The following is a 16,307-nucleotide window of genomic DNA, read 5'->3' as shown; positions in this document are numbered from 1 at the left end:
TATGTGTACTGAGTTTCATACTAATACGTGCAAGCGTGTTTAATATATGGACCAAATTTTCAGACTTTTTTCAAGGGGCGCTGTCGAGCCCCCTGCCACGCCCGGGTACCAGCCTCTCCGGCGTCCTAATGGCCGCGGATTCCAATGTGTGTGCCAATTTTCAAGAGTTTTTGAGCATGTTAAGGCCCCCAAAAAGCCCCGGAAGACGGAAAAAAAAATAAAAAAAAAAAAAAAAAAAAAAATAATAATAATCCTTAGAAGAACAAGAGGGCCCTGCGCGAATTTTCGCTTGGGCCCTAAATATAGCTGCGAGCAGCGATGGCGGGCCCAAGCCCGGTGGCACCGCCACCCCGGTGGCTTCAGGGCAACTGTGCACAGCGGGCAATAGGCACTTAAAACGGTTAAACATCAAAGGACTATGTCAAATTCACTCCACATTTACTGCACTACAAGGTGCCACTATAGAGCCCCTCCTCCCTGCCCATTTTCAAAGGATTACATGTGCCAAGTTTTAACATTATTCTGATGAATTTTGAAGCAAATCAGGTAAAATAAGAGGGTGATCTCAATGTATGCTGAAAGTGACACATTTTCTGCTTCCAGTTGGTGGCGCTATTACTTTGAATCACAATAGTCACATCCATGTGATCAGCCTTGTACAACGAAGACTAAGCCGAAGTTTCATCAAAATCAATTAATGTATGCAGAAGTTATAACACTTTGTTTCCCTTTTCTTGCCATAAATTCGTTGCCTCGCCACGGCCAAACCGTTTGAGATATCCAAAATCCGTTTGCAATTAAACAACTTCAATGTGTTAGCAACAAGTTAAAAAAAGTTTGGTGTAAATTGGATAAACCCTGTAGGAGCAGTAGTATAAAATTCATAGCCTGTTTTTTCAAAAAATTAACATTCAAACCAAAATAGCTGACTTCCTGTTGGTCGGAGCTAATGAATGTAAATTAGAAAATTGTCCGGCTTGATGAGAACAATATGTGTACCGAGTTTGGTGATTGTAGGAAAAACTAACCCCCCCACTTTTGTCAAAAGGTGGCGCTACTGAGCCCCTCCACCACGCCCATTTCTATGGCTTTGTCCATGTCTACTGGTTGACAATATTGATGTGTGTGTCGAGTTTCATGCAATTTGAAGCATGTTAAGAGCCTCAAAAACACTCAAGAATATTATTACAGTTTGACCTGTTGCCATGGCAACAATATTTCAAATATCAAAAATCCTGTCATAGGTCTACATCTGCTGTGTATTGACATTACACTGATGAAGTTTGAAGCAAATCAGGTAAAAATAAGAGGGTGATCTCAAAACATTTCAAAAAGTGATACACTTCCTGCTGCCAGTTGGTGGCGCTATAACTTTGACTCACAATAGTCACATCCATGTGATCAGACTCCTATAACGAACACACTCGTGAAGTTTCATAAAGATCAATATATGTATGCAGACGTTATAACACATTTCCTGTTTCCTTTTTCTCGCCATAAATTCGTTGCCTCGCCACGGCCAAACCGTTCGAGATATCAAAAATCCCCTGGCAATTTTTAATCATCAGTGTCTTGACTTCATGCTGACCGAGTTTGGTGGCGATCGGATTAATCGTCTAGGAGGAGTATATCAAATTCCAGAGCATGCGTTTTTCAAACAACCCTTAATAGCTGACTTCCTGTTGGCGTGGTGTTTAACTTAGAGCACGAAAGTTGTTCGGCCCGATGAGGTCTATATGTGTACTGAGTTTCATACTAATACGTGCAAGCGTGTTTAATATATGGACCAAATTTTCAGACTTTTTTCAAGGGGCGCTGTCGAGCCCCCCTGCCACGCCCGGGTACCAGCCTCTCCGGCGTCCTAATGGCCGCGGATTCCAATGTGTGTGCCAATTTTCAAGAGTTTTTGAGCATGTTAAGGCCCCCAAAAAGCCCCGGAAGACGGAAAAAAAAAAAAAAAAAAAAAAAAAAAAAAAATAATAATAATCCTTAGAAGAACAAGAGGGCCCTGCGCGAATTTTCGCTTGGGCCCTAAAAAAAAAAAAAATAATAATAATCCTTAGAAGAACAAGAGGGCCCTGCGCGCTTAATTCGCTTGGGCCCTAATAATAATCCTTAGAAAAACAAGAGGGCCCTGCGCGAATTTTCGCTTGGGCCCTAATAATCCTTAGAAAAACAAGAGGGCCCTGCGCGAATTTTCGCTTGGGCCCTAATAATCCTTAGAAAAACAAGAGGGCCCTGCGCGAATTTTCGCTTGGGCCCTAAATATACAGTATTATATTATATTATATTATATACACAAGCAAGAAAGAAAACACAATAACAGCAAAAGAAACTTTATGCATATGGTATTTCCCCATAATCAAAGAAAGATCAACAATAAAGGCCACATTTGATGGTAATCTTTATCTATTAAAATAAATAAATATTTATTTTTTTGCATAATAAACATGCATATTTTCCAGAAAAATAAACTTTCATGCATTAGCATTTACAGAGGAGGCCTTCTATGTCGAAATACAAAACATTTTGCTGTAAATGCAGTTAAAATAAAAGGTGGAAACATTTTCTTTCTCAGTACAAACCATACATATTTAAACTCAACGCCCTCAAATGTATATTGCTTTAGAAGATTTTGGCCTGTATTCTGTTTGTGATTTCCTAATAAAGTAATTATTCCATCTCCTATCAGCAATAATAATTACTCTTTTTCACATCAGGCTAACTACGCTACCTCAGAAGGGTTTGGATTCCACAACTGGTAAAATAAAGCATATATAAGACAATACAACATTTACTGTAGGATTATACAATTTACTGGTGACTTCATTTAAAAAACTGTTCTATTGCGCTTCTGATTTGGCAGTGAAATTCGCCGATTTTGGGTGTGTAAGATGTGAATGATTCAATGGTCCAGTTAGTATTTTCACCCCATAATGGCGGCCGCGCTACCGGAGCGCCATCTAGTGGCTGTTACCCAAAAAGTATCAAAGTGTCGCCTCTCATACTCTTTGCTGGAAGTCAGTGGAACGATGTGTACAGTGTGAGCATACCTTAAATACAGTGTGAGCACACCCGATCTAAACAAGTTGGGGCGTGTCATTGAGAAACATGGAGAAATACCACAATACCTGTAGGTATTTAGCAGTGACATTGACAGGCTTTTCTATTTACAACAAAATTTGCTGATTTCCAGCAAAAAATACGAAAGCATAATGTAATATGTAACGATAAAGTTTACAATTATAAATTAATTAAAAACATAAAAAAGCAACATACAACCAATGCACATTCTTGAGCTACATTTTCTAGAAGTAGAAGTGTTGTTATTTTGTGGAATTAATTTAGAGAAGGCATACTCCGAAAGTGACTTTAACGCACCAATAGCAGTATGGTATCGAAATATGTATTATACATGAAAACGTGTAAAGAACACAATATATAGAAACTTTCTCTCTTGTTCTTTATGCTGTCGTTGATCGAAAGCTAATCAAGTACCTGAAGCGGCTCCTGTGGTGATGAACACAGCACAGATGACGGTCGACAGGTATCTTAGAAGCACCATCTTCAAACAAAGCACACGTTCATGCGCTTTTCTGCTGTATTTTACTCTGAAAGTATTTAGGCGCTGACTGACAGACTTAAGGACTGACTGTAGAGCAGGTCTGAGGCTCGTCAACTGTCTGCCCCCGGGCCAAATCCAGCCCGCCAATCATATCACCTCACCTGGCCCGCGCCTCCATCTCTTCTCCTGGCGGTGCGGCTGAATGTGGTCAGATATCGTGGCCGCAGTGGTGCATGCAGCTGTACGGCTATATTCCTGCTGACCTGAGAAACGTTTTCCGTGCGAATATTTCAGCAGTCATTATGTGTGTCCCGTTTGTCCATTGTTAAACAGCGTTGAGACATCTAGTGAGAAGTGTTTCAATTTGATGCAAAAACTTGAGGAAATGAGATCCAGGCAGTCCAGCAATGATTATGTCAGAGTTCAAATTTGAATAAGGAATAACAAATTTATTAAATAAAAATGACAAACAAATGAATTAAGTAGGCTAATTAAGGGGAGACATTACAGGCAAAAACACTGTTTCTTCAAGCACCTGTCAATTTTGAGATTTTGTGCTTTTTAGCTTTTCATAGTGTTTTTTCAGACTGGTGGGAAGAAAATATCCAAAATACACTTTTAAGTGTATATTTTATAGCACTTCTATAGATTTCACGTACATTAAATATCTTTAAAGGCTGTTTTCTCAAAATGAGTTTTTTTCTCCTGCTCTGAGTCAGAAATCTCCACTTCATACACCAAACTTTACTATCTATATCTATATATATATCTATATTCTAAAGGTTTTTAGAGAGGGATTTGTTGATATATAATTTGCCTGATTTTATACAACATTTTATTCCTAAACAAAATGGTGAAACTTTTTTTTTTCTGGCTGTTGATAGAATTTTCTGAATTATGGAGTGATAAAAAGAAATAGCCAAAATTCCCTCTCTAAAAACCTTTGAATTTAATATGTCAAAAAACTTAAATGAGAATTTTAAACCTGACGTCATCCAGTATTCAGATTTTTGTTCTAGAAACTTGTGCAAATTAGCACATATTTATAATATTTTTAGTGCATATAGATAATGCCTCATTTGCATATTTAAACATACGATTTTAGAAAATTTGTAACACAAAAAATGTTTGCAATTTTTAATGTAATCAATCAGCTGGGGAAGTATGGTGATATCTTTTTTTTACCCGGGGAGTCTCGCCTTAATAGTTAAAATCTAGAGTATTGTAATCTAGAGTATAATAATAAAATCAAGAGTATTGCATCTAAGTGATGAAGAATATACAGAAAGAAGGAACAAAATGAAGACATTTGCAGAATGAAATGAGAAAAGAAGCAGAAGATGCAGAAGAGATGCGAGAAGCAAAAAGAGCAAAGAAAAAGCTAAACTATCAAACACACAGGCCATTTTATACCATAAGCATATAGGAAAACTTACATCCCACTCAAACTTATGTTTTGATCTAATAAGAAAAGGTCAAATGGATTTATCCATTATGTCATAGACTGGTCAAATGTCAAAAAAAAAAAAAAAGAAGATGAAAATAGATATAGGGGCTGTTTTGACACTCTTTAGGGAATTTTGCAGATCTTGCATTTTCACATGTCTGAATAAATGATAACAGACATATTTTAATATAAAGGTTCAAGATCAAATCAGCAACTAATTCTGAAAACATCATCACATAAAATGCATGAATATGAATATTGACCACTTTGGATCCACCAAATTCGACACACACCTCTCGGTTATAAACCACAAAACACTCGATGATTAAACTAGTTTTAAATCGGATGAAACAGCCTCAACATTCCCAACAAGACTGATGAGGAAAACAGGAAAAACATGCCATGAATGAAGATAAGACTTTTAAATCCCAAAATCACCACACTAACACACAAACTTTTACCATGAATAAACTGAAGTAAATTACCATGGTTTGTGGAAATGTGCAAAAAACAAACAAACTATGTTATAGCCATTTATATTGCAATATATTTATTAGGTGGGTAGGGGAATATATAATTCTTTGTGAAGGTGTGTATAGTTTTTACCTGTGTTTAGGTGTTTTTTGACCTATATAACATATATTATCATTTGACAGTGGTAGCGAGTAGCCATGTATGGTTTTACCTGTGGTTACCAAGTCTCACTGTGATGATATTTTCATTTAAGCCTAATAATTAATGAAATAATTTTTACCAATAAATATTCTGGGGTCCTTGAGGATCGTTCCATATGGTCCATTACTCAAAGGTTGAGATTCACTGATCTAGTGGCCATCAAGAACATTACAAACATTTTATATAACTTTTTTATTGCAAGAAAAATGACAGTGCACACAGTATTTTTACCTGATCTGTTTTAAGCATAGATATATCAAATATATACACTTATTTTAGTACTATGTAACAATATCAGACATAAGCAGGGAAAAAAAAACCTAACATTTACAGTACATGAAAGATTTCATCATATCTCCTATTTTATTATGAATTATTCTTAGTGATTTGATTAAATGTTCTACTTTGCATAAGAACTAGAAAGGTATTTTTTTAAGGAAACCTTTGTGAAAATACAATTTTGCCACAATAATAAGATAACAGTAGATTCTAGTGACTTGGTTTTCAAATAAAATGTAAATAAATACCATCCTTAATGCAAAGACTACAAGTAATATTAGCTATAGAAATACAATAGAAACTCAAATTATTACAAGAAAATTGATAAATGCAAATGTTTTCTCTTTCATTTTTACAGAAGGTTCATGTATCAGTTATTACAGAATTAATTCTTTAAAAGGGTCAGGATAGAGATATTCATAAAACTTTCATATGACAAAATATCGCATTGACCGTTTGAATGAATTCATGGCAACCGAAACTGAAAGAGCAAGTGAAATTAAAAATATAGACTATATAGAGATTCTCATCTTGTCACTTAGAAAACAAAGTATTTGCATATGTTAGATTCAGAAATGTATGAAGGCACAGACGGTTCAGAGCTCCAGATGATTCAGTAAAGCTGAGATTTAGAGCCGATGATCAGACAAATGTGTCGAAGATCCACGTGTGGCTTTGAAGAGTCACAAGGTTCATGATGAGCATCAGTCAATCACTGTCATTTCTGAGGGGAAAAATGCTCATTTTTAATGTATATTTTGAAACAGTTCAAGTTGATCAGACTAAGATCCATTTGATTTGTGATTTTGCACGTTAATTATTTTCCACAAGGAATTAATACGTAAACTTACTCTGGACGTCTTCAGCACAATAACCTTAAACAACAACAGTAAGACTCAATCATTTACAGTCAACATGAAATTGAGCATCAATACACAATTAATGAGTGCATCCTTTTCAATCTTTCATCAAATGCTCTTTCCTTTTCTTCAATGTTCACCAATAGCCTAATTTAAGACTTTTATACTCATTTAAATCATTGTTTTAGCAAAATGGCTCCATTCTGGAATTTTCAATAATCCATTTAAATCAATGGATAAAACAATTTGTTTTCTCACAGAATATCTGCTTTCACACAGATACATGTCAGTGTCACGATTTCTGTCTGTTCCTGGACTACACTTCCCATAATCCTTCCTACCTGTCACATGCACACTCCACACCAATCATCATTTGCCACATACACCTGTAGCTTGTTATCTGGACTATTTAAGACTCATACACACCACCTCTTTGTGAAGTCTTGTTTTCCCTGGTTGCAATTCTGAGCGTTTGTATCCTGTCTGCCTGTCTGTTATTGATCCTGCCTGTTACCTGTTTATGATTCTCTGCCTCCTGCTTTTGGACTGTTTCTTGTTATCTGGACTGTGAACGATATCTGCCTGCCCTGATCTACTGCCTATATCCTGACCACGATTCTGCCTGTTCCTTGCTGTCCCTGTTTGACCCTGCCTGTACGACCACGCTCACTTTTAATAAAGCTTTGCATATGGATCCCTGCCTGAGTCCAGCTTTGTTACAGTCAGATTATGAAAGTAAAACAGGTTGCAAATGGCAATTTTTGTTAAGTTTCGGACAGAGGTTTGAATGTTTGAGTTTTAAGGAAATAAGCACAGAAATACATTTCCAATGTTTTAAAGATTAAACACAATAGTAGTCTTACCATATAAAGATGGTATAAACAGGAAAAGGAGGATAAAAGCCATGCAGATCAAAACAATGACAATCCAAATGACAAATCCCCTGTCTAAAAAAAAATATATATATATATATATATATATATATATATATATATATATATATATATATAAGCTTATAAAAAATGTCAACAGATTTAAATGATCAGAATTAGATCTTTAAAAATACACTGAATATGAAGAGACTGCAGAATATAGAGGAAGAAACTGCAAACATGGTGTTTTTTACAACAAGCAAGATGATCAACCACAACCACTATATGAAAAATGACCACAGCAGATGATGACAGTTCTCAGCTCTTGCTTTATCTCTTCTCCAAACTAATTTAAACATGCTTAGTGTCTCTCAAAATAAACAAAATAAGTCTTTTGGTGGAGAGGAGCAACTGAGAGCATTAAAAATCAAGATGTCAAATTTCAAGATGAGTTGTGGGAACACCTAACAAACTTCTTTCTGTGAAATGTCTGTCTGGTAAAGTGTGCTTGTGATCTCATACCTGAAACAGCTTCTGTGGTGATGAACACAACGATGTAGACCAACAGCAAGCAGCGAAGTGATATTTTTGTTAGCAAAGTACACATTGATACATGAATCATTTTCATTTTATTTTCACTATTCATATGCTTTTCTGCTTTAGTAAATAATGTTTAAGTAAATCGTAGTCTCACCATTAAACAGATCTCTCTTATAGACTGGATCACTGGTCTCCTCACTCACTCTGTTCTTGAGTGTACAAGTGTAGACGTTATCTGGATTTCCTTCATTTTTTTCGACTGTGATGGACTCTCCTGTCGGATGGAGCTTCGAGATCTTCAGTGTTTCTCCAGCAGAATTATTCCAGATGATCGTTTCACTGTACTTGCATGCCAAATACACAACATCAGGATTATCTTTTATCTCCTCCACTTCTATGACAGGGTCTTTGGGGACAGGCTCTTTGAAAGAAACAACAAAAAATGAATGCTACCAAGACCAAAACACATATTATTTTATGATAAATTTAAATTCAATTTAGCCTGTAAATAAAAAAATAAATACCAATACGAAATATGAAACAGACTAAGGATCACTATTTATTTCATACAAGGTAAAAAAAAGAGAAAAAAAAAAGAAAAACTTCTTACCCATAACAGTCAATATGAATCTCTGTTCCTGCTCTTTACTGTTGATGTCAATGGTATAAACTCCACTATGTTCGACTTTTAGATTAGTGATATTGATTTCTCCAGTCTTCTCATCAACAGTTGTGATGTCTTTGAATCTGGGATTCGGGATTAGACTTTCTCCTTCATCCCATTCAATCGCCTTGACAACCATTCCAGCAGTGTTTATGTGTTTCCAGATGATGCTGACAGGAGGAATGAATTTGTCTGGACGAAAAGAAACTTGATCACCCACTGCTTTCAACACATCTACAGCTGATGGATAAAATATGAGAGAGTATGTTAGTCAACATTCAACAAGCAAGTTTCTGTCATTCACTGCAGTCATTTAATATTTGTAAATTAGGTTACAATACACTATATCATTAAAAAAAAACTGCTTTAGGGTAGACAAAAACAGATGCTGCGCCATCTTTGATAAAACGTAATAAACATCATGTGAATCTACCTGAAACAGCTTCTGTAGTGATGAACACAACCATGACGACAAACAACCATGACGACCAACAAGCAAGTGACATTTTTGTTAGACAAAGTACACGTTGATGCACTTTTCTTCGACAGTATATTTTGCTCAGAATGTCTTTACACGCACAAGACGAGGTTTAAGAATAGAGATTACAGAGGAAGTGCAAAAACAGAAACCACAAACATGCGGCATTGAGTTGCTCTTTCACTCTGATCTATAGGACACAAATTTAAAGTGCATGTTTAATGTTCATACTTTCAACAACCACCCTATAGTGATAAAAATTCACCCACTGCTTTTTTTTAATCCCCATTAATCATAAGCAGTGTCTCACAACAAGTCGTTTCCAGATCCCTGGCAGTGTGAGGTCACAAAAGCCACAGGCCCCGCCCATGAATGTTGACAGACACTGCCGTTTGAACATAGACCCGCCCTGAGCGCGTTCACAGCGAGTCCTCATTACTGCACTGACGAGAACGTCTCCCAAGTGTTTTAGGTGTTCTGTAGCTGGATGGATTAATCCACAGAGCTCTCTTCATTTACTCCCGAAATTTGAGCTGCTGAAAACGAGGTGGATTAACTTGCTTTTCCAGGAAAATTCTCCCTCAGTTCTGCCGAAATTCGTTTATGTCTGTGCGAATAATTTCACACCGGACTGCTTAGTGAACGAATATCAATACAAAGGGACAATATAAAACAGACTGTGCTAAAAATATGCTACTCAAGGATATACAAGTAAAAACTGTTCGTGATCCAGCTTACAGCCTCTAGAGTGATACTGGATACAACAGTAATGAAGGTGAGAGCACTTTATTACAGTTCATCTGAGTTTATTTACGGGTATAACGTTTATTAAGCACCACCCGAAAGGCATAAGGTCTTTATATATTTGTTTATAGTCAGTTGTAATGAGTGTTTCTGTGTAATTCGCTATGTATGATGGTGATGATAATACAAGGGAAAGAGAGAGAGTTTATGGATAAATGCGCACTTGCAGTGTTTTATTAAGCTGAGTAAAAACGGGCTCTTCATCTTTTGTGTTAAGTACAATAAACGTCACAAAACTCATCTGTATAGACCTTATTTACCAGAGAAACAAGCGCGCCGCCATCTTTATAAAATTGTCTTTGAACTTCCGCTTTGCGGTAGCTCTGTACATTTATATGGCATCGTTGTCAAAGAATAATTAGTTGGTTAAGTGGATTTACTTGTTGTAGAGTTAATGAAAGTTATCATGAGCATTGTTATATTTAAAGCAGATGTCTTAACAAATGTCAGTAGACCCGGAGGATTTTAAAACAGCAGTTCATTCATAAATGTAAGATCGCTGTGGAAATACAAACCGGAAGTCAAAAGACAACGAGCGCAGCGCTGAAAAGGGGCGGGGCTACATAAGGTCTATAGTTTTGGCCATCATTCGAACGGTTCAACAGGCTTGTTAGTTATAGTGGATAAAAAAAAGAAGACAATATAAGTTATAACCGTAATTTAACTTAACTATACCTGTTCTATCTCCATGCAACATATATTCGCAGTTTCTGACATTATAGTGCGTCCTGACTGAATCCGGACAGGGGAGAACGAGCTCTTGAAGCTCCGCCCTCTCAGGCCGAGCGCAGCAGCTCATTTGCATTTAAAGGGACCACACTGAAACGGCTCGTTTTTGCTCAACCACTAAAAGCAATTTTAACATGCTATATAAAATTATCTGTGAGGTATTTTGAGCTAAAACTTCACATACACACTCTGGGAACATCAGAGACTAATTTTACATCTTGTATAATGGGTATAATAGGTCCCCTTTAACTCATTTTATATTTACATTTTTAGTTCATGTCCATCATCAAACTCATTATTTCCCTTCTTTTCCCCCCTTTTCCCACTTCTTTTCCATTTCCTAGGTTACTGATTATTGCCATGAAGAAAAGGAGGTCAGCTTTCTCCAGCTCCAGCATTACAATGACAACACAGTAATGGGAAGAAAAGTTTATCTTTTATTTCAGTTCTTATATGTGCTAGGCTAAACAACCACAACACAACGGTTTTAGTTCTAGGAACTCCTTTTGGGGGAACTAGCTCCGACTTCAGAGTCGGGTCTAAACCAGCACTATAAGAACTATCAGTGATGTGAGTGAACGCTGATTAGTCAAATGCATGTCAAACACTGGCACCCGGCATTTTTAAAAAGCCGTGTAAACATATTTACCTAGGCATGTGACGGTATCAAATTTTCATGTTGTGATAATTGCTGAAGCTTTTATCATGGTATATGGTATTATCACTTATTTATTAAAATAAATTGCAAAAAAAGTGTTGTCAGCATAACAGGTTTAAGAATTATTTTTCTTATAACAAAAAGAACTCTGAACATTTAAATACAATAACACAATACACAAAAAAAAAAAAAAAAAAAAATCTAAAGTAAAATGTTTCAAATGGATTAATGTGCAAAAGAATTATAAAGAATCACAGGTAACACTTTACAATAAGGTCTCATTATATAATGTTAGTTAATGCATTAACTATTAAGAATGAGCAATCGCTACATTTGTTACAGAAGGTATTATATTTTGTTAATATTAGTTAAAAAATACAACTGATCATTGTTAGTTTTAACTCAGGTCCATTAAATAATAGTAACAACTTTTGATTTTAGCAATGTTATTAAACTTTAACTAAGAAATTAACATTAATAATTGCTTTATAAGTATTTTTCACTGTCAGTTTGGTAATAAGAATTAACATGTCAACTAATGAAGCCTTATGTCAGTAATTGTTACTGAACAATAACAAATAATCAGAACATTTTCAATCATTAGGGCATGTTGTAGTCCAGATTAAAATATAAAAATGTTTAAGTTTGAAAGTAAATAGCCTATTAAGTCTTTAAGTATTAAGTATTTGGTGCTGTGATGAACAACACTGAGATTACAAAAAACTGAATGGCTGTTTGAAGCATTTTAAATACTTTTTGTTTATGGGGTTTCCAGGGTAACCGCTGCACTTCTGTTAATCCATCAGCACCCTCTGCTGCTACTTCGATGGTATAAATGACATGTTTTAGTGCAAGTTAAAGAGCAACAAAAATGTTTGAATTCCCATAGTTTTGCAAACAATTTTTGAGTTTCAGTTATTAAAGCATTAGTTTACTTTCAAATGAAAATTAGCCCAAGCTTCACTCACCCTCAAGCCATCTTAGTTGTATATGACTTTCTTCCTTCTGATGAACACAATCAGAGATATTTTAATATGCTTTCGCTACGCTTTCCCTAATCAACTTATATAAACTTGAATATGGAAGGCGGTCTGGTGGAAGCTAGATATTTTACTTCATAACTTGATAAAATAATGATTTTTTTTTTACACAAACGCATCACTTCGCTTCAGAAGGCCTTTATTAACCCCCCAGAGCTGTGTTGAGTACACGTTTATGATGGATGGAGACTGTCCTCCAAAAAAAAAAAAAAAAACGACCCTATAGGTCGTTTTTCAAGCACCTTATTACGACCTATATTTCTGTTTTGAAGTCATGCGCCCCTCACTCTAAAAAATGCTGGGTTAAATATGGACAAACCCAGGGATTGGGTTGTTTTCACCCAGCCATTTTTTTCAACCAATTTTGGATTTATTTTTTTAGCCAGCAATATATTAATATAGTAAAAGGCATGTTTTTGCTCACCCCCAAATAGGGGAAAAAATTGTGGGGTATTTTAAGCTGAAACTTGACCAGACCAGAGACTTCTATTACATCTTGTGAAAGAGGGCATAATAGGTGCCCTTTAACCCAACCTGCTGGGTTTGTCCATATTTTACCCAACTTGGGTTGTGCTCTAGTGGGCGTAAAAATAATGTCAACAGTGTCGTGTTACGTCTGTTGTCATGAAATGATGTATGACTGTCATTACCAATCAAAATGTGTGTTCATTTAAATGCAATGTGTGGACTTTTTACACCATTTCTCCTAATTCCATTTATTCCCAACCCCTAAACCTAACCTTAGTGATTTATAGTGCATTTACACTGTATGAGCACATGTGTTCCCTGGGATCGAACCCATGATTGCATGATCACATGATTGTATTTTGCCATTGCAATGCTCTGCCAATTGAGCTATGCGAAACCTGAAATATGATGCAGATAAAAGGAAACAATGCATTAAAATTAAAGTGTCCTGTTGTCAATAGGGGCGCAATTTTAGCAAACGCTCTTATAGGTCGTATTTCATGAATTAAAATGAAAGTGTTCTGTTGTCAATAGGGGCACCACTTTAGTAAACGCTCCTATGAGTCGTATTTCAGGGAAGTGACAAACGACCTATATAGTCGTATTGGTTGGAGAACATGTTGGATGGATGGATGTGGATGGAAGCACTTTCTTCAGCTCATACTCGTGATCCCTATTCGCTCTATTATAAAGCTCGGATGCGTCAGGATATTTATTAATATAACTGACTTTGTTCATCAGAAAGAAGAAACACTTGAGGGCTTGAGGGGGAGTAAAGCTTGAGATAATTTTCATTTGAAAGTGAACTAATCGTTTAACAGTGATGGGAATGTCTGTGTGTTCACCCAATCCCAGAGCATCCTATCAACCACATACTCACACACACACACACACACACACACACACACACACACACACACCCTATCAATACTCACACACACACACACACACACACACACACACCCTATCAACCACATACTCTAACAACACCCTAGCAACTGCATACCAAGAGCCAAGCAACCATCCAGAATCTCCTATCAACAATTTAGCAATCACCCGGAACGTTTATCTATTACCTAACTGACCAAACTATTTAAAACAAGACTTTAAATTGGCTTTATGACAAGCCAGCATGAATTTGTCTTTCAAGCTTTTCAGTCTAGTTATTGTTTTTCTTGAATTCCTAACACCATTCAACATTTTCTCACAATTTCAAAACTATACATCAACTTGTACAAACCTCAAACTTCCAGGTCAAAATAAAATGTTCTAGTCAAAAACGTATTCTCTTCTGACAAAATCAAATGCACCACAATACAGTATCCTTTACTGTCAATTATAGTACAGTAAAAAAAATAAAGGTAAATTCAGCATCCTCTGCACATTTGGACAAATTTCATTACAGTATATACAGTACTATAGTAGTAAATTGGTCTTCTGACACAAGACTATATCCCTAGGCAGTCATTTCATAGTTCTGCAAAAATACAGTACACTACAGCTACAAAGAAAGTTGACAATCACAAGTTTGAGGATGTTACAACATGTGCCCCAGTTTACTGTACATACAATAGTGAAATTTCCCTTATCTAAAGTACTGGTGTAATGTATGTGTAAGTTTAAAACACTCATAAATGATTCTTTCAGCTCTCTCTCAGATTTTGACTGGTGTGTGTCATCAGTTTTGCTATCTAATGTTGTCATTTTAAACGTTTTGAGAAATGTGTCTTTGTTTTGAGAACTGAACGAATGGTTTGGGAAACTGGACCAACTGAAACACTAAATGTGTTGGCAATTGAGAAAAACTAAAATATGTTTAGATTCGTACCCAACTCTGCTATTAGTTTCTGTGATCGGGATCTTCTTATTGATTTCATGTTATTGTTTCCTCACATGGCAAAAAGACCTTTATTCATGATGAAAGTGGAGCGGGCGGTCGGAGAATCAGCTCGCCAAAAAATTACGAAATGAATCTTAGACATATTCGAATGGGATTAAATTTCTCACAGGACTTCTGAGTTAGCAGAGAAGCAGTAATTTTCTGTTTGACGAACAAATGGAAAAACAATTCGTAAGTAAACTTGGCTGCTCTGTGTTTTTGACTCTCTTAGAACCGGTTCATAAGAGTCATTTGTTAATGAAGCTGACTAAACTGGGCGCATGCAACCATCATGCACAGTATTAAAGGTGCCATCGAACGTTTTTTTTACAAGATGTAATATAAGTCTAAGGTGTCCCCTGAATGTGTCTGTGAAGTTTCAGCTCAAAATACCCCATAGATTTTTTTTAATTAATTTTTTTAACTGCCTATTTTGAGGCATCATTAGAAATGCGCAGATTTATTCTGCGGCCCCTTTAAATGCTCGCGCTCTCCGCCCCCGGAGCTCGCGCTTGCCTTAAACAGCATAAACAAAGTTCACACAGCTAATGGATCTAAATGGATCTTTACAAAGTGTTCATCATGCATGCTGCATGCATACATCTGATTATGTGAGTATTGTATTTATTTGGATGTTTACATTTGATTCTGAATGAGTTTGAGGCTATGCTCCGTGGCTAACGGCTAATGCTACACTGTTGGAGAGATTTATAAAGAATGAAGTTGCGTTTATGAATTATGCAGACTGCAAGTGTTTAAAAATGAAAATAGCGACGGCTCTTGTCTCCGTGAATACAGTAAGAAACGATGGTAACTTTAACCACATTTAACAGTACATTAGCAACATGCTAACGAAACATTTAGAAAGACAATTCACAAATATCACTAAAAATATCATGTTATCATGAATCATGTCAGTTATTATTGCTCCATCTGCCATTTTTCGCTGTTGTTCTTGCTTGCTTACCTAGTCTGATGATTCAGCTGTGCACAGATCCAGACGTTAATACTGGCTGCCCTTGTCTAATGCCTTAATCATGGGCTGGGATATGCAAATATTGGGGGCGTACATATTAATGATCCCGACTGTTACGTAACAGTCTGTGTTATGTTGAGATTCACCTGTTTTCCGGAAGTCTTTTAAACAAATGAGATTTATATAAGAAGGAGGAAACAATGGTGTTTGAGACTCACTGTATGTCATTTCCATGTACTGAACTCTTGTTATTCAACTATGCCAATATAAATTCAATTTTTAATTCTAGGGCACCTTTAAAAGACGTGTTTCTTGCCATTATTTTGCATTACACTGTCTTTTTTATGTCATCACATTGAAGCGCCGCTGCAGT

General features: G+C 36.2%; 1 protein-coding gene across 3 annotated transcripts; it reads right to left on the bottom strand.

The window, feature by feature from the left end:
* Nucleotides 1-5,883: 5,883 nt before the first annotated feature.
* On the bottom strand, nucleotides 5,884-10,911 carry LOC125271486. 3 transcript variants are annotated; one of them, XM_048195531.1, is made up of 7 exons: nucleotides 10,860-10,911; nucleotides 8,849-9,142; nucleotides 8,393-8,659; nucleotides 8,221-8,232; nucleotides 7,690-7,773; nucleotides 6,818-6,841; nucleotides 5,884-6,690 (listed from the first exon to the last, which is right to left on the bottom strand). In XM_048195531.1, the coding sequence occupies exons 1-7, from the start codon at nucleotides 10,879-10,881 to the stop codon at nucleotides 6,671-6,673; spliced, it is 723 nt and encodes a 240-aa protein (XP_048051488.1). In that variant the 5' UTR covers nucleotides 10,882-10,911; the 3' UTR covers nucleotides 5,884-6,670. The 3 variants fall into 3 exon arrangements, with proteins under 3 accessions (XP_048051488.1, XP_048051489.1, XP_048051490.1); XM_048195532.1 differs by lacking the exon at nucleotides 6,818-6,841; XM_048195533.1 differs by lacking the exons at nucleotides 6,818-6,841; nucleotides 7,690-7,773; nucleotides 8,221-8,232.
* Nucleotides 10,912-16,307: the final 5,396 nt, after the last annotated feature.

This window comes from Megalobrama amblycephala, linkage group LG7 (genome assembly GCF_018812025.1).
Source record: "Megalobrama amblycephala isolate DHTTF-2021 linkage group LG7, ASM1881202v1, whole genome shotgun sequence".
NCBI lineage: Eukaryota > Metazoa > Chordata > Actinopteri > Cypriniformes > Xenocyprididae > Megalobrama > Megalobrama amblycephala.
Note: the sequence above shows the minus strand (reverse complement) of the source record. Positions and strands in the feature narration are given on the sequence as shown.